General features: G+C 54.6%; 9 protein-coding genes and 1 non-coding gene across 10 annotated transcripts; 5 read left to right on the top strand and 5 right to left on the bottom strand.

The window, feature by feature from the left end:
- Nucleotides 1–327: 327 nt before the first annotated feature.
- On the top strand, nt 328–5,262 carry PHSY_003286 (multidrug resistance protein 1, 2, 3; the record flags this gene model as incomplete). The annotated part of the gene is made up of 2 exons (XM_012333907.1): nt 328–540; nt 631–5,262. 2 exons carry the CDS (start codon nt 328–330, stop codon nt 5,260–5,262), a joined length of 4,845 nt encoding a protein of 1,614 aa, XP_012189297.1.
- Nucleotides 5,263–7,694: 2,432 nt separating this feature from the next.
- On the bottom strand, nt 7,695–9,313 carry PHSY_003285 (translational initiation factor; the record flags this gene model as incomplete). Its single annotated transcript, XM_012333906.1, has 3 exons — nt 7,695–8,426; nt 8,518–8,818; nt 9,267–9,313. The coding sequence occupies 3 exons, from the start codon at nt 9,311–9,313 to the stop codon at nt 7,695–7,697; spliced, it is 1,080 nt and encodes a 359-aa protein (XP_012189296.1).
- Nucleotides 9,314–9,420: 107 nt separating this feature from the next.
- On the top strand, nt 9,421–10,641 carry PHSY_003284 (likely F1-ATP synthase gamma subunit fragment; the record flags this gene model as incomplete). The annotated part of the gene is made up of 3 exons (XM_012333905.1): nt 9,421–9,558; nt 9,789–9,873; nt 9,959–10,641. The coding sequence occupies 3 exons, from the start codon at nt 9,421–9,423 to the stop codon at nt 10,639–10,641; spliced, it is 906 nt and encodes a 301-aa protein (XP_012189295.1).
- Nucleotides 10,642–10,947: 306 nt separating this feature from the next.
- PHSY_007611 lies at nt 10,948–11,063 on the top strand. The gene has a single exon. It is a non-coding gene; the product is annotated as a tRNA-Ile (tRNA).
- A 667-nt stretch (nt 11,064–11,730) lies between these two features.
- On the top strand, nt 11,731–12,937 carry PHSY_003283 (hypothetical protein; the record flags this gene model as incomplete). Its single annotated transcript, XM_012333904.1, has 4 exons — nt 11,731–11,833; nt 12,209–12,440; nt 12,626–12,737; nt 12,833–12,937. The coding sequence occupies 4 exons, from the start codon at nt 11,731–11,733 to the stop codon at nt 12,935–12,937; spliced, it is 552 nt and encodes a 183-aa protein (XP_012189294.1).
- Nucleotides 12,938–13,277: 340 nt separating this feature from the next.
- On the bottom strand, nt 13,278–13,490 carry PHSY_003282 (hypothetical protein; the record flags this gene model as incomplete). The annotated part of the gene is made up of 1 exon (XM_012333903.1): nt 13,278–13,490. One exon carries the CDS (start codon nt 13,488–13,490, stop codon nt 13,278–13,280), a length of 213 nt encoding a protein of 70 aa, XP_012189293.1.
- A 94-nt stretch (nt 13,491–13,584) lies between these two features.
- On the bottom strand, nt 13,585–14,304 carry PHSY_003281 (hypothetical protein; the record flags this gene model as incomplete). The annotated part of the gene is made up of 1 exon (XM_012333902.1): nt 13,585–14,304. One exon carries the CDS (start codon nt 14,302–14,304, stop codon nt 13,585–13,587), a length of 720 nt encoding a protein of 239 aa, XP_012189292.1.
- Nucleotides 14,305–14,879: 575 nt separating this feature from the next.
- Nucleotides 14,880–17,039, bottom strand: PHSY_003280 (hypothetical protein; the record flags this gene model as incomplete). Its single annotated transcript, XM_012333901.1, has 1 exon — nt 14,880–17,039. The coding sequence occupies one exon, from the start codon at nt 17,037–17,039 to the stop codon at nt 14,880–14,882; it is 2,160 nt and encodes a 719-aa protein (XP_012189291.1).
- Nucleotides 17,040–17,780: 741 nt separating this feature from the next.
- On the bottom strand, nt 17,781–19,019 carry PHSY_003279 (hypothetical protein; the record flags this gene model as incomplete). Its single annotated transcript, XM_012333900.1, has 1 exon — nt 17,781–19,019. One exon carries the CDS (start codon nt 19,017–19,019, stop codon nt 17,781–17,783), a length of 1,239 nt encoding a protein of 412 aa, XP_012189290.1.
- Nucleotides 19,020–19,564: 545 nt separating this feature from the next.
- PHSY_003278 (microtubule associated protein) lies at nt 19,565–19,816 on the top strand (the record flags this gene model as incomplete). The annotated part of the gene is made up of 1 exon (XM_012333899.1): nt 19,565–19,816. One exon carries the CDS (start codon nt 19,565–19,567, stop codon nt 19,814–19,816), a length of 252 nt encoding a protein of 83 aa, XP_012189289.1.
- Nucleotides 19,817–20,040: the final 224 nt, after the last annotated feature.

Raw genomic sequence — 20,040 nt, 5'->3', positions numbered from 1 at the left:
TAAGGCTCTGACCTCGATCAAGCCGCTGCTTATCGCGAATGATACTGTCTGAACGGCAAGGAGACGAGAGCTTTATATTCGAGCGATGTACAGCACAGCTATAGAATCGCACAGACTCACAACTGTCCTACTGTACTTTGAGTCGTCGATCCGCATTTCAAGGCGAGATGCGATTCATGGAGACACGAAGCGAGAATTCTCGCTAAGAACGCGCGTTTCGACGAAATCAAAGCGAATCGCGGGTGAGGAGTGGCGCTTGGCGGCTCACGCGTCTAGATTTCAGGCTGGCGCGTTACGTACCCTCGGCAGTGACGCCGAACCCAAGCCATGGGAACGTTGATGCCAAGTGAGATCATTTACCGCGGAAAGAGCACGGCAAACAAGGGCTCAGCGAGCAGAGCAAACAAGAAGGATAAAAAAGTGACCGAGCATCGGCTCATCCGGATAGACTCTGACAGCTGCCACACTTTTGTGACCGAGCTTTCTCTCTCTCGCATCACACCGATACCGCCATTCCGCTCGCTAGACATCACGTCCGAGGTGAGGCTCAGTCCATTCCTCGAGGAGCTCCACCATCACATCAGACCTAGAGCAACAGCGGTCCACTCAGCTCCACCTTCATCCTACTAGAAAACGAGAATCATCGGCACAACCCAATCCTACCTGGCCACATTCCCAGATGCTGCCATCATCGACACCATGATCGATCAGCAGCAGCAGCAGTCGCAACAAGCACAACAAGCGCCGGCCATGCAGGCGCTTCACAAAGCTGGCGCTCGAGCCGTTGCGCGACTTCCCTTCGAGGCCCATCGAACGCGCTTGCCGACGCTGCTCTACCTCTTCTCCTTCTGTCCGGCCATACCATCACCGTTTCAATCGCCGCATGCATTTTTGCGACATCCAGGCGTCCTGTACGCTATCGGGTTCGTCGCAGCTCTTTTGGCAGGATGCGGTATGCCCGCCCTCGATCTGCTCTACGGTGTCTACACCAACAGAGTCACACCAGGCTCGGCGAGCCCTCAGACGATCCGTGATACCTCTTCCTACATCGGCTGGATTTGCACCATTGTCGGCTTCAGCGAGTTCTTCCTGGCGTGGCTCTTTCTCGCGTGCTTCTCCACCGCTTCTCACGATCTCACGCAAAGACTCCGACACACCTACGTCGCCTCGGTCTTGGCTCAGGATGCCTCCCATTTTGATCTTCATGGCGCCGGTGAGATCGCCAACCGCGCCAGCAAGGACATCTCGGTCATTCGTGCAGGTTTTGGCGAAAAGCTTGGCTACTTTTGCTGGTCCGGTGCTACCTTGCTCGTCGCCGTCATCATCGGTTTCATCAAGTCGCCCAGGGTTGCTGGTGTTCTCTTCGCCCTGCTTCCTCTCACCATGATCATCTTCGCCATCCTTGGTAAAGCCACTGAGGCGGTTGGCGCTCCTGCCCTCCGCCTCGAGGCTCGAGCTTCAACCTTCCTCGAGCAGGTCCTCGGCTCGGTCCGCGTCGTTCAGTCCTTTGGCATGGATGCGCAGCTGCAAAGACACTTTGACAAGCTCATGCTCAAACCACTCGAGAAGCTCGGCATGCGCAAATCCGCCATTCGTGGTCTCGAAACCAGCGCGGTCTACTTCATGCTCAATCTCACCTACTCTCTTGCTTTCTGGTGGGGCGCCATCAACATCGCCGAGGGCAAGGTCCTCGTCGGCGATGTGCTCACCACCTTTTGGAACTATTTCAATTCTTTGTTCTCGCTCGCCAACATTGTTCCTCACATCGCCAGCATCTTTGACGCCTGGACCGCCCTCAAGCAAGTCAGGAGAGCCATCGAGCGCGAACCCAAGATCGACATCCGCCAAGAAACGGGCACCATTCCCACTTCTGACGCCAAGGATTGGTCGCCGAGCTTCGAGCTGGACCACGTCACCTTCTCTTACCCTTCGAGGCCCAACGTCGCCAGTCTCAAGCAAGTATCGATCCTCTTCGAGCCAGGTAAGGTCACAGCACTCGTTGGCCCCTCGGGCTCGGGCAAGTCTACCATCACCAGCCTTTTGCTCAGAGAGTACGACCCAGAGACTGCCAACATACCCCACCCACATGATGCCGAAGACGAACAAGCTGCCAAGGAGGACAAGGAAGCTGAAGCCGACAATGATCCCGCAGAAAAGCATACAAAGGACAAAGCGAAGAACAAAGGTCTATCATTCTTGACCCGATCAAGATCGTCGAAAGACTCTCCGATCAGCCAAGATGCGGAGACGTCGGACCCAGCCGCCGACGTCAAGGGTCGGATTCAGGGCTCAGGAACTGTACGCTTTGCCGGTCACGATGTTCGCGAACTCAACACTCGGTGGTTGCGATCGCAGATCGCTATTGTGCAACAGCATCCGCAGCTCTTCACCGCTTCTGTCTTTGAGAACGTCGCCACCGGTCTTACAGGGACCGAATGGGAGTACCTTCCTGACGTCGATGGAGATGCCAGTGCTCCTGGGCATGACGCTGCTCGAACTGCCGCCATCCGTGACAAGGTCATGTGCGCGCTTCAGAAAGCGGAGGCCTGGCATTTTGTCTCCAAGCTTCCTCAAGGCATGGACACGCCCGTCTCTGGCGGACGCACCGGTCTGCTCTCCGGAGGACAGCGTCAGCGTGTCGCCATCGCTCGTGCTCTCGTTCGGGAGCCTCGTCTGCTCTGCCTCGACGAAGGCACCTCGGCCTTGGACTCGGACACCGAGAGCAAGATCAAACTCGCTTTGCAGCGGGAACAGGAGGAACGCGGTATGACTACCATTCTCATCGCCCATCGTCTCAGCACAATCGAGCATGCGGACAGCATCGTGGTGCTCAAGAATGGCCGAGTCGTCGAGCAAGGTACCCACGATTCGCTGATGCAAAGCAAGGCAGCTGCCGAAGGGGGTGTCTATCGCAGCATGGTGATGCAGCAAAGGCATCTCGCCGATTACGAGGCTAGCAGTGAGGACAACGACTCAGACGTCAACAAGCTCGCCAAGCTCGCGGACGTCGATGCAAAGCCAGCATCGAAATCGTCGGGCGAGTCGTTGGATGCCCTTTCTAGTGACTCGGCCGAGCCGCTTGATGAGCTCCAGGAGCGCGACCGTTCGAGGTCCATGTACGCACTGTCAGATGACACGATGACGAGAGTCGACGGCGCTTCGACGGTTCGCTCTGCGTCCGTCGTGCCTGAACGACTCGAGCCTCGTCACGATGCTCGTCCAACGATGGCTCCTCGACCACACCGCAGCAGCCGGGCCTCAGACAAGCCTTACCGCACCTTCTCGGGGCGCACCGGTACCGCATTGGGGCTGCACGAACACGCTCAGGAAGCGACCGTCGGCGTCAACGATGCTCAGCTTGCCCTCCCCGCAGGTACTGCTGCTGGAGTCTTGCCAGCCAAGGCTGATCCCAAAGACGCAGATAGTCCTGCAGGGAGGAAAGAGAGCGACAATCGCAGCAAGGCTGCGCGCAAAGAGGAGAAGCGCCGCCTCCGCAAGACTTTCTTCCGCTACCTCAACGATCAAAAACTGTGGTTCGCCATTGGTGTTGCTGGCGCTGCTTTGACCGGTGGCAGCTTCCCGATCGCCGGATGGCTTACGGGAAATGCGGTCAATTCGCTTTCGATTGAAGGCGACAATGCGAGGCTCAAGAGCGAGACCAACCGCTGGGCGCTGTGGTTCCTCACTTTGGCACTTGCGGATCTCGTCATCGTCTTGGTCGGAAGCTTCTTCCTCGAGACTGCCTCTGAGCATGTCATGAGGAAGCTGAAGAAGGAAGGTCTCTCTTCTCTCATTCGACAAGAGATCGGCTTCTTTGACGCCGAGGAGCATGCCAGTGGCGCCATGAGTGCTGCTGTTTCTAGCCATCCAGCCAACGTCGCAGCAGCTACCGGTCTGGTCTTGGCGCAGGTGGTCATCGGCATCGTCAACCTCATTGGCTCCGTCATATTGGGTCTGGTGCTCTCGTGGAAAACGTCGGTGGTCTGCCTCGCTCCCATCTTTGTGCTCTTCTTCTCGGGTTGGCTCAACATCGCCATGCTGGAAAAGTACGAGGCTGTGGCTCAGAAACCAGCAGATCGTGCCGCTTCGTACGTCTCTGAGAACGTTGACGCCATCAAGACTGTCGCCGCCTTGGGCAGAGAGGCAGAGACGATGCGAATCTTTGACGAACGTGCACGAGCCGATCCAAAACGTACACGATATCTCGTCTTTGGCGCAGGAGGCTTTGCCGCTTCGCAAGCCATGGTCCTGCTGCTCTCGGCCCTCGTATTCTACTGGGGCGGCACGCTTCTTAGCAGGCAAGAAGTCAGTATCACGGCGCTCTATGCGTCATTCGAAGCTGTCATCATCGCCGCTTTCTCGGCTGGTCGTCTCTTCACTTTTGTGCCGGACTACGGTCGTGCTACCAACTCGTTCAAGACCATCTCTGGCTGGATCAATCGCAAACCGCTGGTTGCCGATCAAAGCGGCTTGCCCGAGCTCGACAAGGCTGCAAAGGCCAAAGTGCTCGATGGCAGCTATGCATCCGGCGACATCACGCTCACGTCCATCGAGCTTCGCTATCCTCAGCGACCGAACCATCCCGCGCTCAAGGAGCTCAGCATCACAATTCCTGCCGGAAAGAGCGTTGCCTTCTGTGGCACCTCCGGATCCGGGAAAAGCTCCATCCTAGCATTGCTGCAGCGCTTCTACGACCCATGCCAAGGCAACATTGAGTTCGGAGGCGTAGATGTGCGTCAGGTGCCCATCCATCTTCTCCGTCAGCAGATGGCCTACGTCTCGCAAGATCCGATCTTGTACGAAGGAACCATCCGCTGGAATCTCTCGCTCGGCTCGAATGACCCCGATTCCGTCACTCAGGAACAGCTGGAGAGGGCGTGCGAGGATGCCTACATCCTTGACTTTGTGCGGGGTCTCCCGAATGGTTTTGACACCGAGATCGGTTTCAAAGGTTCCCAGCTCTCTGGCGGTCAGAAGCAGCGCCTTTGCATAGCACGAGCACTCTTGCGTGATCCCAAGATTCTACTCCTCGATGAGGCGACATCAGCTCTCGATGCCGAGTCCGAAATTCAGGTGCAGCGTGCACTTGACCGTGCTGCTCTCAACAGGACCACTGTCACGATCGCGCATAGGCTGAGCAGTCTCAGGAAGTGCGATTGGATCTTTGTGGTCGAGGATGGCAACATTCGCGAGAGCGGCACGCACGCAGACCTCATCGCCCGAGGCGGCAGATATCGCGAGCTCATGGAGCAGCAGCTGTAGACGCTTGGCGGCTTCACTTTCTATTCCCAAAACCTCTTGTCGTGCTCTTCGCTCTTCACTTTGCATTTGTATAGATTCATATCATGAGGTCACGGAATTGCCATCGATGGTTGTCACTGCAGGGATTGTTATGTACGCGCGTTGATGATGCTCTTGTGAGTATGACGGCTTCGTCGGGGTGAACCCCTTCGCCAACGCCCTCTGTGAATTCGAATTGTGCTGTAGCAGGCAGGTCAGTGTCCGACTGACCGATGTCCCAGATCAGTCCGGCACCGAGACCGTTCCGTACAAAGACTTCGAAGAGGACGGTGCGATACCAGACCGCAGCCTTGACACCCATGTAGGTTCGTCATTCGAACTGACCTGGTCGGGCTTGATTCGACTCCTCTGAAGTGACTTAAGAGATCGGCTCGAAGGGCTTCGAAGTGCATACTTCGAGACTGGATCGTTGCGTTGCACCTGGTGAATGGCTTATGCCTCTGGCATTGCTCTCCCATTGTCCAGCGTCTCGTCACTTATACCAACTGAAGGATGCAGACATGCTCGCGAAGAACAAAGTCTAGTAATATTTTGCTGACTAGCGAAGTGTTTGGCAGTTTTCGCCACTCGAATGAAATTTCTTGGCCCTTTTGTCGCCAAAACATGTACCGTACAGCTGTGTAGAATTGTTTTCGCGCAACACAATTTGCTATAGCCCGCTGGATGACATTTACAGCCAATTTATGGAATCTGATCGAAAAAGTATAATGCATCTACGGCTCAAGAAAGAAAGTGGCGAGGGACGGGATTGTTTCTCAGCGTCATAGTGAATTTTGGTGAGCACCGCAAGACGATGGCTGTCGTCCAAATGCTTATGAGCATACCATAACTTGATAGCTGCGGTGACGGAGCCGGCAAAAAATTGCGACAGTCCAGATTTGATGACACTAGCGCATAACGTTGTGCGCGATTCTCGTCGAAACCCATCTTGCGACTTGGGGTCTCAAAGTATATCTGCGCATATTTTTATTTATGATCAGACGTGCTCATGCTGTTGCAATTTTGTCGAAACGATATGCTTTTTGTAAACATATGTAATCGATGAAGATGGTAATCTTCGCATGTTTAATCCGTCAGCGTGTACCTGACGGCACTATATTGTTTTTTTGTCTCAAGTGGGCACCACACCGTGACAAATCGTCGTGATTATTGGGCAATGCTGGCAGTAAATAAATTTCACTTCTTCATCGGATACCGTTGAGAGTCACAACGAGATTGACAAGGCGTTCACAAAATACAGGCCCCCAAAGCCCCGTCCACGAAGGGGGGAAAAACACTTTCCTACATACGGATGTACGAGTTGTAGCGTTTTGTAATTGCAACATGAACAAGAAATGGTCACCTTTGCTAGCCCGTTGCATTTAGGCAGCAAAATTTGCTTGCTTGTCGAGGCTCACCATTCAGCGCAAGCAAGCAAGTATGAAGGACTCCTTGTGATTTATTGTGATTTTGCAAGCACTCATCGAATGACCGTAACAATTTACAGGGAGATATTCTGCCGCGAGTGAATAAAATGTATCAGTCTATCCGCTTTCTTCGGTATGAATTTCCTATCACATAGCTTTGCGTTTTGTCGTCAGTTTTCCTAAACACAGCCGTGTAATGACTAGAAGCCTTGCGTCTTTTGCGACCCAAAAAAATGAGAGCGTCAATGGTCCCAAGAAACATTAGAAAAAGTCTTTAAGTAGAACGGTGCCTTGCTGAGGTTGACTGTTTCAATAAAGTGTTGCAAAATTCATAAGGCGTCGGTGACAGTTGTGTCCCGGGGCGTCATTCTCACGACGTCAGAGAACGACTTCGTAGGTTGATTGCACGGAGGCTGGCTGCGTTGGCATCGTCGATTTTGGGGATGGGTCAGCAACAGCAGCTTAGCGGCTTGGCTTGGTCCTGGTTGATCACCAGGGGTCGAGACACGGCGTGACTGGCTCTCGAGACGGCAGGGAGAGGGGCGCCAATGCCGAAGGGGCTCTTCGTTTGGTTCAGAGCAACACGACGAGGGAGAAGCTGCGCCAGATCGATTTCACTGTCGAACAGCTTTGCGGCTGCACGACTTGCGTCGAATGATGTCGTGCGCGAGTCAAGATACGAACCTTGACAAAATACAGCGCCACTTTCGAGTATCAGGTCATAGTCTTCGGAGACCTTCAAGCCGATTGGACCGCATTCTCAAGACAGCGATCAGCTCAACTCCAACGGAGCACACTGGGTCAAACGGCAGAAAGGTACGCGCCGGCGACCGCACACGAGACTGGACACAATGGCAATGTCAAAAGTGAATGAACAAATACAGATGTGGGAATGATCATGCAATGTGTGAAGACAATAAGAGACGCACTGGATGGCGGTGCGCTTTTGAGGTGGGGTGGGCGATAGATAGGATGGAGAGAGCGCTTTCAAGCACCTGCAGCAGCCCTGGCCTTCGAACGCTTGCCAGTTTGAGCTTGGAAACCGCTCTTGATGGCGGCAACGGAACGTTGGGAGCCACACTTTTCGCAGGTGACGAAGAAGATACGGTTTTCCTTGGTGAGCTTTGTCTCTGGACGCTTGCAGGTCTTGCAAATGACGTATTCGGTAATGTATCTTCGGAGTACGTTCTCGATCTGCTTGGGCTGGAAACGACCGCGAATGACGAGACGCTGAGAGCCGTCGACGGATCCGATGGTACCCAACTCGGCGAAGAGGAACTGGATGACGTGCTCTGGCTGACGGTGCATACGCTTGCAAATGTCGACGACGTTGGCGAAGACGGTCTTTTTGGAGCCGTCTCGGGCGACCTGAGGAGGGACCATGGTGAACTTCTTCTTGTCGCCAGAGAGAGCGGGGTTCTGTGCGCGGAGGGTCTTGAAAACACGACCGAGAAGCTCCTGATATGAGTAATCGCGGTCTGTGCCCTGCCATGCCTCGATCGAGTCGTCCTTTGAGGGTGCGTCGGCATCGTCTGCTGCGTCTTGTGCGAATGGGTTTTCGCCGAGTTCCTCGTCATCTGCGTCTGCGTATGCGTCGTTGGTGGTAGGCTCTGCTGCGTCGTCTTGTTGGTCGTCGGCCTCTCCGATCTCCTTTTCGAAAGCGTCGAGGTCGAGAGCAACCTTCTTTTTGGACTTTTTCTTCTTTTTCAACTCGCCAAACTGTGAAGGAGGGGAGCAGAGGTAGCAACAAGTGTCAGTGGCTGTTGAATGTCCCATTGGGCAAGCAAGGTAGGTTATGGAAAATACGTACGTTGAGCTCGTCATCCTCTGCGGCGGCTGCGTTGGACTGCTCTGCGTCTGCATCGGCAGCATCGTCCTTGTTGTCATCTTCATCGAGGTCGAGATCGAGGTCAAGCTTCTTCTTGTCCTTCTTTTTCTTCTTCATGCCTCCAAACAAGTCTGCCGAGTCGTTCTGCTGCTCTGCGGGTGCAGTGGAGGAAGCAGCATTCTGAAGTGCGTCAACGTCTGACATGGTGAAAGATGTCGGTGATCCAATCGATCCGGTCGTGAGTGTGAGGTATCCTCGAATGCGATGCGAGTCCGAGTGATGCCTGTGCGGGTGATAGGGTCGATTCGGACAAGGGTCGCAAGTGGTGATGGTGTTGAACGATGTGAGTCAACTTGACTCGAAGCACACACGAACTGAGCTTTGGCTGTGTGTCTAACAAGAAAAGCGCAAAAAAGACGCGCTCTGCCGAAACGCACCCAAATCCCTCTCTTCTTGTTTCCACTTTCTCGCGCGAGAGATGGCAAAAAGGGAAATTCGTGATCGACTTGGCGGTTGAAATCGCCTTTGACTGGGCTGCTGCCCTAAATCTTGAAAAGGCTAAAGCAGAGGAACAAGCCGGAACCGAGTCGAGCACGGTCAATGCAGGAGCCAAGGTGCAACGCCAGTATGTGCGCTGCAATCCCAGCCAAACACGAGAAGAAATCGGTCGCAGCTTCCGAACAGATCTACTGCCTCTGTGCAGTCACACTTTTTGGCACAAGGTCACGCACGATTCTCGAATTTGAGGTTTGTTCGTCGTCGTCGTCGTCGCCATCATCTTCCACTCCTCCGTCACCATCTCCTCATCACTCACCTTTCCCCCTACTCTTCGACCCGCTTCATCCATTCAAAATGGCGATGCTTCCTCGTGCTGCCCGTCCCGCCATGGCGGCGTTCAACTCGGCCGCCCCTGTCGCCATCGCTGCTCGTGCCGGCTTCCACTCTTCCTCGGCTCAGGCTGCTCCTCTTCGTGAGACCGAGCAGCGTATCAAGTCGGTCAAGAACATCGAAAAGATCACCAAGGTAGGTATTTCCCAAACGAAGTTCCGACACTCGCGCAACCAGCAATCACAATCGCACTTGCATATCAAACCCAATGTCTCGCATACAACCCTCCGACACTTGTACACATTCGATCGTCCATTGAACATACGGCCTATCATCATCGCACTCGCACGTCCACATTTCGAATAATCTTGTCTGACTCGACTCTCGATCCGTGCATCCACGGCTCCTCTGCTTTTCAACCACAGTCCATGAAGATGATTGCCTCCACCAAGCTCAACAAGGCTCAGCGTGCCATGGCTGCTGCCAAGGCGTACGGTGCTGCCAACACTGGTAAGTATCTTCAACAACGACGCAATTACCAGCAGCAGCATCAACTGAACAACTGTCCCACTGCTCCTTCTTCCGTCATTCACAGAAATCTTCACCAACTCGGAAGCCGTCGCTCCCGAGGGTGGTCGTCAGCTCTTTGTCGTCGTCTCTTCCGACAAGGGTCTTTGTGGTGGTATCCACTCGTCCGTCACCAAGCGTACCAAGGCCGAGTTCCTCAAGCTCGGCTCTTCCGCTGGTGATGCCGCCTCGTCCGAGGGCCCTGCCGTCATTGTTCTCGGTGAAAAGTCCAAGGCGCAGCTCGGTCGTGCCCTCCCCAAGAACATCGCGCTCTCCTTCAACCAGATCGGCAAGGATGTCCCCACCTTTGCCGACGCCTCGGCCATCGCTGATCAGATCATCAAGTCTGGCATCAAGTTCGACAAGGTCAACCTCATCTACAACAAGTACGTCTCGGCCCTCTCTTTCGAGTCGGATGTCATGCAGGTCTACTCGGAGGATGCGCTCCGAAACGCTCCTCAGTTCAAGCTGTACGAGCAGGAGGACGACGTCACCAAGGACCTCGCCGAGTTCTCCTTTGCCAACGCCATCTACGCCGCGCTCGTCGAGGGTCACGCTTCCGAGATCAACTCGAAGCGAAACGCCATGGACAACGCCTCCAAGAACGCAGGTGACATGATCTCGTCGCTCAACATGATCTACAACCGTGGTCGACAGGCCGCCATTACCAACGACTTGGTCGACATTATCACCGGTGCCTCGGCCCTTTAAGCTGACTTGTAGCAGCGAGCTAGTGTCTTTGTCGATAGATAACGTTGGCGCGTCATTGCCATGAAATGCAAAAACAGTAGTTGACAACGTGCCGTTTTGTGGGCGCAATGTGCCTGAACTGTCTCGAACACGGTCATCGCTTGGCTGTTGCGAGCGAGTGGACCCTGCCCAGCGACTTGTTACCAACTTCATGCGACCTCAAAGCGTGCCGCACATCGCCAGCGACGATCCTCCGTAGGTCGTACCTTGATTCAGGTCCTCTACACTACTCTATATATTGACAATCTGAGACCACGCCCAGCAACTGCTTCGTTAGCGTAGTTGGATTATCGCATCCGTCTAATACACGGTGCCTCAGAATCGACTCTGAGTTTTCTCATATTAACAACGGAAGGTCACTGGTTCGAGCCCAGTACGGAGCAAGTTTTTTTTTTGGTTCGTTTCTGATTGGCATTTCCCCCGACTGGCGCAAAATGATGTGTGAGAATGTGCGACGTTACGCAACGCAACCGACGCCTCAAGATGACTGATGCATGGCTTTTGGCGAGCGCATCTTCGACAGGGTCCACTCTTGTAGAAGTGTCACGCGACAGGCGGAACGGAGCAACATGAATGCCGATGCTGATGCCCCCGGTGGCTCAATCTGACGTGAGCAGACCTGCAGCCGCCGCCTCCGCTCTCTGTCACGCTCCCTCGCTAACGGTGTCCTTCCTTGCTTGTTGATCCCCTCTCTCTGCCTTGCCGAGTTTGCTTGTCATGCATGCGACAGGCAGGCAAGAACGCCCTCGTCATGCCGCTGTCGAGTGTGGAGGATTTCGTGCTTCAGCCCCTGCTAGACATTGCTGATGACCTGATATAATGAACCCATCTTCTGTCCGCACTTGCCCCCCTCTCTCCTTTGGCATTCGAACCCTTGACAATTGACTACAAGCAAGAGCACACAGCATGCTCTCTGGCTCCTTTCTTCCAACGATCCGTTTATCTGTATCACATTCACTTCGACACCGATCCACTGTTCCGACCGCAACCCTTCTGATCAGCAGACTGCCATCACATCGACCTCACCAGCACCGGGCATTCACAGCCATCATGCCAAGTCAAAACGCCAACAAGCGCGGCAATGGCGCAGACAAGAGCAACGGCGGTGCACAGCAGAGCAGCCAGGGTCACCAGATCATCGAACCTCCCAACAGTGAGCACAATAAACCATCTCTGTATTAGGCTTGATGCCGGCGCTCACGACGGTATACTGACATCTTTACAATCTGATACGAACCGTAGCCGGCTGGAAGGGGCCTATTCCTGCTAGCAAGGGTGGTCGCGAGGAGGGGTACCTATCCAAGGTGGGTTCGATTTCCGCGCCAAGAGCCGTGAATCGCAAGCTGGACTGACCAAACAACTCTCAACCTTTTGCTTGGTCGTACCAGCCACCTTACCTATGGGAGTCGAAGGAGTTCGAGGTCAAGTACAGTGCAAAGTGCTGGTGCGGCAAGCGTAAGTCGTTTTTACATTTCCTTCATCAACACTCGAGACACATCTGACCTTCAAGAACCTCTTTATCTCGCAGTCGAATTTGAATACCACGGAGACCCCATCGACGCCAAGCACTGTCACTGCACGCAGTGCCAACGTCTGCACGGTGCCCCTTTCCAATGGGCTGCGCTCTTCCACAAGACATCGGTCCGACTCGCAAAGCACTGCGATCCACTCAACTTGGACTTCTTTAGCACTCAGGAGGGTCACAGCGAGCACAGCGTTCCGTGCAAGATCAGCTGCAGGAACTGTCGAAGTCCCATGGCGTGAGTCATTCTTCATAGGCACAGAGCGTTCGAGTGGTAGATGCTGACAACCGCTTTTCGACATTGGCAGTGACGAGGGACGGAACATGGTCATGGCGTGAGTTCTGACATTGCTCTCTTTTCATCTCTTCGATATGGGATTCTCACTGACACTCGTCTTTGCTGGACCACTGCCTGGTACACAGCTATCCTTCCTCCTTTGTGTTCAAGGACCACGTCGTCCCCCCGGCATTCGCCCCAACCGCGCACATTTTCTACGGTGAACGTGTGATGGATCTCGACGACGACATTCCCAAGGTGAGCCTTTTTCTTGCTCCCGAATCCATCCGCAGTCTCGCAGTTGGGCAACACTGACACCCTGACCTCTTTTTCGGATAACAAACGACTCGTAGTGGGCAGGTCACAAGAACTCGTCGGAGCAGCTTCCACATGCACCCAAGGACAGCACGGATCGTACCATGGGCAAAGGTAAACGACACAAGGTCGAGCGAGAGTAGATGGGGTCAGGGTGATGTGGTCGAGGCGTTGCGGGGTGTGGGAGAGCGACGAAATTTTCAGGAGGTGGCAAGGAGATCAGGCGGTACTTTGATGGAGAGAAGGTGTCTGTACGATTTCAAGCCAGGCGTTGTTGCCAGACGCTTGATTCCAATTGCAAGCGCTTCCCGCCCGAACGAGACCAGGGAGAGCCATGTGAGGCTCGGGATGACGAGAGAGAGTCTATTTTTCCATTTCTTCATGCCAAAAGTCCTTGATGTTCTGAAGAGTTGTTGCGCATCCGAGAGTAGATCTTGCTTCAAGACAGCGCGGACCTGACGGCGGCCTGCTTGACGCTGTGGCTCAGTCGTCGGTGATCCCCCAGTGGTTCCTCAAGCGCTTGGTATTCGCTTGTTGGTTTTGCTCGAAGGGTCTGATGGCCGGATTCATTTGGGCGCGGCAAAAGTGCGAGTCCACCGTTCGTGACAAGCCATCGCAAAATCCATAGACCGGCGGAAGAAAAGACTTCATTTGTGGCTTTCCCGTCTTTTCTCGCAGAAAGTCTCCCGCAGCCATCGCGGTTGCCGCATCTCGCAGCGTTGGCTATGACTTCTGCTAGACTGCGTCGGCTGTCTAGCTTCGTTGCTGCTAGATCCCACCTTTCCCTTCACTACCGCTTCTGCTCCGCTCCATGCGTATAAACAATCCCGCACAACCACCCACCATAAAAACTCCCCCAGGTGCCCTTCTCTTTCCACGCATAATCCACCACCTCAAACCGCTCTCTCTCGAACCACTTGACCAGTGCATTGTGCTCGGGCGGCTGTATCAGTCCTCCTGGACCCTGATCCCACTGCGTGACTGTGTAGGCTTTGAGTGTAAAACGAGGGGATTGTTGTGCGAGGAACGCTTTGATACCGTCTAGGAGGATGGAGCCTGTTCCGGTGGTGATCGAGCCTAGAGCACCGAGCCAGTAGATCTTTCCCTGCGCGGGCAGTGGCGTGTAGTATGGGTTTGGGAAGACCACTTCGGAGGCACCGCCGTCCATACCCTCGCCGCCCAAGGTGACTTTTGCACCAGCAACAGCGATTCCAGTGGCAGAAACTAAGAGAAACATCCACCCACCTTCCCCACGGTTCAAATCATCGACCAGCTCAGCTGTCGAACTGTACCGCGATTTCGACCCAAAGTTGGCGCTGTGTATCGGCCCGCTGAACGCCGCATTGATGAGGTCGACGAACGTCTCGAGCGTCGATGTCGGGATTGGTGGCGAGGACGTATGTGGGTAGACTTGCAGCGATAGTTGCGAGAGATCGGAGGGTGAGAGGTGTACGTTGGGTTTTGTTTCGTCCGATGACACGGCGATGGTGCCGGCTGCCTCGAGCGTCATCTTGTAGCCTGATGATGGAGGTAGAAGGATCGGTAGCGAAAGAGAATTGGCACCATGTCTTCTTGGTTCTCAGCGGCTATCATCTCGGCCAATTTTTCCGCCGGAAGACTCTTTTCCGCACGCACACTCGGCACGTCAATTTCTCGATATTCAGGTGGACAACACAAGTTGCACCACGAGCCACGCTGATTCAAGGTATCCAAATGACTCGACGATGACTCTTCACTTTAATGGATGTAGAAAGTCGCTAAGTCGCTGCTGGATCGCTGCCGCAACTGAGGTGTACTCAAAGTGGTCTGGAAATGTGTGCTGTCGAGCGACGATTTGGCAGGCATGCGCAGACAAGGCTTTGTTCCTTTCCCACCTGCGATGTCGTCTTGATGAGCCTGGCTGCTGTCATCCACATTTTTGAACGGAGGGGTCAAGACGATGCGGAGCAAGCCATGACCATCACCAATGCAACGCTCGAGTCACAGCGTTGGGTTCCACACACAGACACAGCGTCAACCGAGTGCACGCTCGGGACAAAAGAAAGCAATGCAGTCACTCCCAAATGAAATCTTGAATCGCCAGATCTAGTCGTGCTTCCAGCCCTTGGTCCAGTCGACCTTCCTCCGCTGTTCCAGACCAGAAGATGATCGTGTCGGGTTGATGGGTGCGGACGACGTGAGCGGATCGATGTTCACCAGCGGTGCAGGTTGTCTCGCTTCATCAACCCTATCAACATGACTCCTCGTCGTCCCACTTCTCGTGCCCACCCTATCCCTTGTCTGCGCTGTCGATTTCCCGCCAAAACCCTCCACAACCCCCTCTAACGCAGCCTCGACACTGATCCTCCCCCTCACGGTGTCATCCAACAATCTGCCCAATCCACCTCTTCCTCCACTCTTCCTCTCCGCCATCCCTCCACCGTTCGGCAGCGAATCGCCAAACTGGATCGGCCTGGCCCACTTGCTCGCCGCACCTGTATTCGCTGGCAGACCCGCGGCTAGATCGTACAGCAATCGATGCGATTTCTGCGCCTGCCGCTTCTGATACGCTTTCCCCCCATCGTATGCCTTAGCCACGATCGCGGTGGCAGACGGTGGCGGCGCATCGTTCCAGCCTGCATACTTGCTGCTGCTGCTGGTCGAGTCCATTCCGATGGTGCTGGTAGAGCTGGTGCTGGGTTTGGAGGAAGAACCGAAGTGCCAGGTGTTGGGTTTCCACTCGTCTTCCTCGTCGTCGTCGTCATCATTGTTGAAGTAGCTGGACGCCGAGATGTTGCTGGTCGAAGTGTGACGCGACAAGTCTGGACGATCTGATTGCGCGGAGGAGCCATTTTGTTGTTGCTGGTGCTGCTGAAGAAGATCGTCGATACCGCTCTCCCCAGGTCGAAACTCGGCATCTCCCGGACCAGGATTGCGGCTCCCCAAGGCAGATGACTTGATGTCGCTGGCTGCAAAGAACCTCAGCTGGTCAGCTGGCACTTTTGCTACATGCAGAGGTTGACGTGGAGGCACGAAGCCGGAGCTGGCTGCTGAAGCGGAAGCTGCGATGCTGGGCGGATTCGAGCCACCTCCTACGCTGCTCGTCGGTCGTTTCCCACTCGAGCCGGCAGCATGGTTGAGCGTACGAAGCGCAGGAGTCAAACTGACCGGATACGCCGACTTGTGGCCATTGATTGAACCAGCTCGTGTGAGAGACGTGCCAAACGCAGGTGCGGTCGAATCCGTATATGCCTGGTTCGTGTCTGGCATAAAGTCGTTGACCGGATCGGAAACACGCATGGCTGCCAGACTGTCCGCGACGAACTCGGGTTGTGGGATCTCTGCGACCGGCGTGCCGGTGAGCAGATCCTCTTGATCCGCCTTGGAAACAAAGATGAGCGTGTTGGACGAGCTGGCGTTGGCATTACCAGCTTCGGTGGATGAGACAGCGCCTCCGGCGGTGGTCGGGACGACTTTGATCTCTGCGTTTGGCGGACGGTGTTTGCAGCTATCGACGGGAATGTAGATGAGTTTGCGGATCTGGACCGGATCTCCTGGCCAGAGCTTGTTGGATTTGCGGAGCACCTGAATGTCGGCACCGTAGTGGAGCGCTAATGACGAAAGCGTATCTGTCGGCGCAACGGGATGGATGAGGACGCGCACCTGGTCTTGGTGAGCTGCTGATGATGATGCTGAAGTAGTGGTGCGGCGTTGAGTAGGAGTGTAATTTTGGCGCTGCTGCTGCTCTTGCCCTTGTTTTAGACCGAACCAATCTTCCAAGCGATCCAGCGTTGTTTCGACAGTGTTGATAGGTCGACCCTTTCTCGCCTCATCGTCGTCGTCGTCATCGCCTGTAGTCACGAGTCTCGCTGTGCGGGATGAGGACTGTATGTGTGAAGATGATGGATCAGCGGGCCATTGATAGCTGGACGAGCTGGCGTTGGATGAAGAAGCACCAAAGAGACCAGCGAGGCCTGCACCGATGGCCTTCCACTCGGATGCGACTGCAGAAGGCCTCCTGGGAGCCGCGCCAGGACGTGCTGTCTGTTGAGATGGATGCGAGGGCGAAGGCGATCGCAAGGGATGTCGATCTACAAGCTCAGCGTTGGCAGCTAGATTCGACTTGCGACTGCGTAATTGTGGAGGCTGCGATGACGATGAAGATGTGGAAGGATGAAGGTAGTCTGAATCGATCGCCGACCATGGATCCATGAGGTTGGTGTCACCTGCGTTCGGCGAGGACCGCCATGTCGATGACGCCGACATGTTCCGTGGCTGCGATCGCGATCACAATCACGATGACCGAGCTGGCAGGGATACCATCGGAAGTGACGACAGCAGCGTCAGCGAGCGACGCGTTTGGCGACTGAGCAGTTTGACGGAGATCGGCGCTGTTGCCGATAGCGATATTCAGTCTACGGTCACTGATTGAGAACGGAAATGCCGATGTTGAGAGCGTGTGATGGATGTGATACGAAACAAGATCAGTCGGAATGCTTTCCGAGAGAGAGACACAGCCAGCGTTTCAGGCTGCAGTCCGAGCGTGCGAGCGTGGCACTGACCATAATTTCAGAGTGTCACAGTGCATTTCGCCAAATTAACACTTTTGTGTGAACCGCGTCCCGCCACCGCGTCTCGCCTGTGGACCAACACTCTCTGTCTATCGTCATCCGTCCCCGCTTCTCCGTGTCGTTGCGCTACATCGAACACAAATTGTCACACACCACCAACGCACCAACAAAGACACACTATTTGACATATCTGATTATCATTTTGCAAGACCGTGTCACTACCGCATCAGTCGTACTCGTTGAAGGTCTTGTCGAAAAATTGTTGCAGCGAGCAAGGGTCAATCCATGTGGCTGGCTGTGTTGGACAAGGCTTCTGTCGAGCGGCATTGAAGGGCGATGTCAGTCGATGCTCCTGGGCCACTGCCCTGAACACGTCCTCTTGGCTGTACTCCCGCACTTTCAAAGGCTCTACAAGGAGTGCTAGATTCTTGGAATTTTAAAGTTCCCTGAGGCGCTTGTAGGCCGGCATCCAAAGCGTATTGATAGCTTGTGACACTTCATGATCGTTCAGGGTCAAGATGAAGATAACCACATCCATAAGATGCTTCCATGATATCCAGAAAGCATGCCTAAGCACTGGCAACACGTCGCGCTCGAACCACTGCGACAGAGACACACCGGCACCCAAGAGACGAGGCTCATACCGCAGTCGACGAGAAACCAGCGTGATCGTGTCGAGACGGTCGTGATGTCTTCTGACGTGGGCCATTGCGTCGAGCCAAGCAGGATCGATGAGCAATTTGTCGTACCACAGCACAAGGGTGAGATGAGATAGAGCCGGACATGCAGTTATGAGGTTTGTGCACTCGGTCGACGACTTGTTGCATTGTGTCTCGTTGACTTGACCGTTGCAGAGCTCTCGCGGGATCAGGAAAAGATTGGCGTAATCCTTGACCGAGATTCCGCCATTGCCGTCCATCAGCAGCGCAGTCTTGAGACGCGGAAAGCACATTCCTTGTTCTTCAAATGCTTGCTTGAAGCGCGGGATAAGGTGTCGTTCCTCCTCGATGTCGATGTCGGCCAGAACTTGCAAAAGGTGGCTGTAAGTAAGGTCGAACTGCCAAGGTTTTGCCTTACTGTAGGACTTGTACGGATCAAGCTTGTAGAGATCCGTTGAATCATCATCATCAATCAGGACGAGGTCGCTCAACTCGAGCGTTTCAAGTTGACGAGAGGACATGGCAATGATGAGAAATGCGTGTCCGAGACGTGCTCGGTCAAGATGTGCTACGTCATGGCCCAGCCTGTCAAAATCGATGGAAAGGTGACGCAGCTGAGCGAGGAGTGCCGGGTACGACACAAGATCGGAAAGGGGAGTCTCGGACCCCGCATGCCTCGACCCCACCCTTCTGGAGGCAATACCGACGCAGGGAAGGAGTGCTGGCATCAAGAGTTGGTGGAAGAGACTGTGGACGTAAGGAAGCTGGAACTTGAACCAGTTGGCGAGGCGTTGACGATGTCGTTCACCACTCTTGTGGGGCATGTAGACGGCTTCCAGATACAGATGGTAGAAGATTCTGAGCACGATCTCCTGGGGAAGCCGAAGCAACGGAAAGATGGGCTTCTCTACCGTCGCTGCAAGCTTGCTCGGCGGATCGGCTCCTTCGGATACGCTGCTGGATGAGCGGTCAGGCTTTGTCCCAAGGGGATCGGATTCCGTATCAGTGGCTGCCATGGTGTACAGCGAGACCGAGTGATGGTTGCAAGCGATTGGTTTGCTTGAAAAGGCTGAGTGGATTGGCACGTAAAGAAAGAAGAGTAAACGACTGGACTCGACTTGAGTCCGCTCTGCGCAGCCTCGACTCAGCCATCTGCGCAAAGCTGACTGAGCCCCGAGCGCTAGCAGTTCCGACGTTTGAGCGTCCTGCTCATCTCTATGTATTAGACGTGATACTGTAAAATGAGAGAGACGGAAGAAGGCGGCCAGGTCACGTTTTTCCTGAAGTCACAATTCCTCGATGAGATCACATTCACGCCATCAAAAGGAACAAGAGCAGCGCGGCTGATCCGACACAAGCTGACGCCGAGCAAGCCACGCTTCCGAGTCGGCAATGGTGCTTGGAAGAGAATATCGGAACAGATTTTGACGACTTGTGGCGTTGCAGTGCCGATGCATTGATCGTCGATCGGCATAGCAACGAGTCATCTCAGCCCGATCAATCGAGGAGCGGCCAGATCTATAATGCGGCTTTGCTTCCATCGAGACCTCCCTCATCACCGATGCATGCCTTTCCAGTCGATCCACAACCTTCGACAATTGGCGAGCAGTCGGTGCCCGCGATGCATGCTAATGTCACGCTACAATGCGACGCAACTGTCGTACGACCTCGACCACAGCCCAGCCGCTCTCTGCAACGTAGCGCGGATATTGCGGAGATGCGGACCTTTGCTTCCGAGAGCAACAGTGTACAGCACAGTGTGGTTCACATGCTGTCACCACGCTCTTACCGTTACGAGCCCATCGAGGAGTAGTGTCGACGCGCACATGGTAACTGATTATCGTGCGAAAGCCGCGATCGCGCAAAGAGGAAGTCACGGCCATGTTGCAATCTTCGAGGGCTGCAGTGATCTGGTCATGCGCACAAGCTAGTGAGGCATGTCTCCAATCGGCTTCAGCGCAGCGTAACAGAGCTTGTCGACGCAACAGGGTCCGGAGATCCTACGGAATTGTGGCAACGTCGTTGGCGAATCGTGCA

This window comes from Pseudozyma hubeiensis (genome assembly GCF_000403515.1).
Source record: "Pseudozyma hubeiensis SY62 DNA, scaffold: PHS33, whole genome shotgun sequence".
In the NCBI taxonomy this organism is placed as follows: domain Eukaryota; kingdom Fungi; phylum Basidiomycota; class Ustilaginomycetes; order Ustilaginales; family Ustilaginaceae; genus Pseudozyma; species Pseudozyma hubeiensis.
The sequence above is the reverse complement of the archived record's forward strand: the minus strand, read 5'-3'. Positions and strand labels throughout refer to the sequence as shown.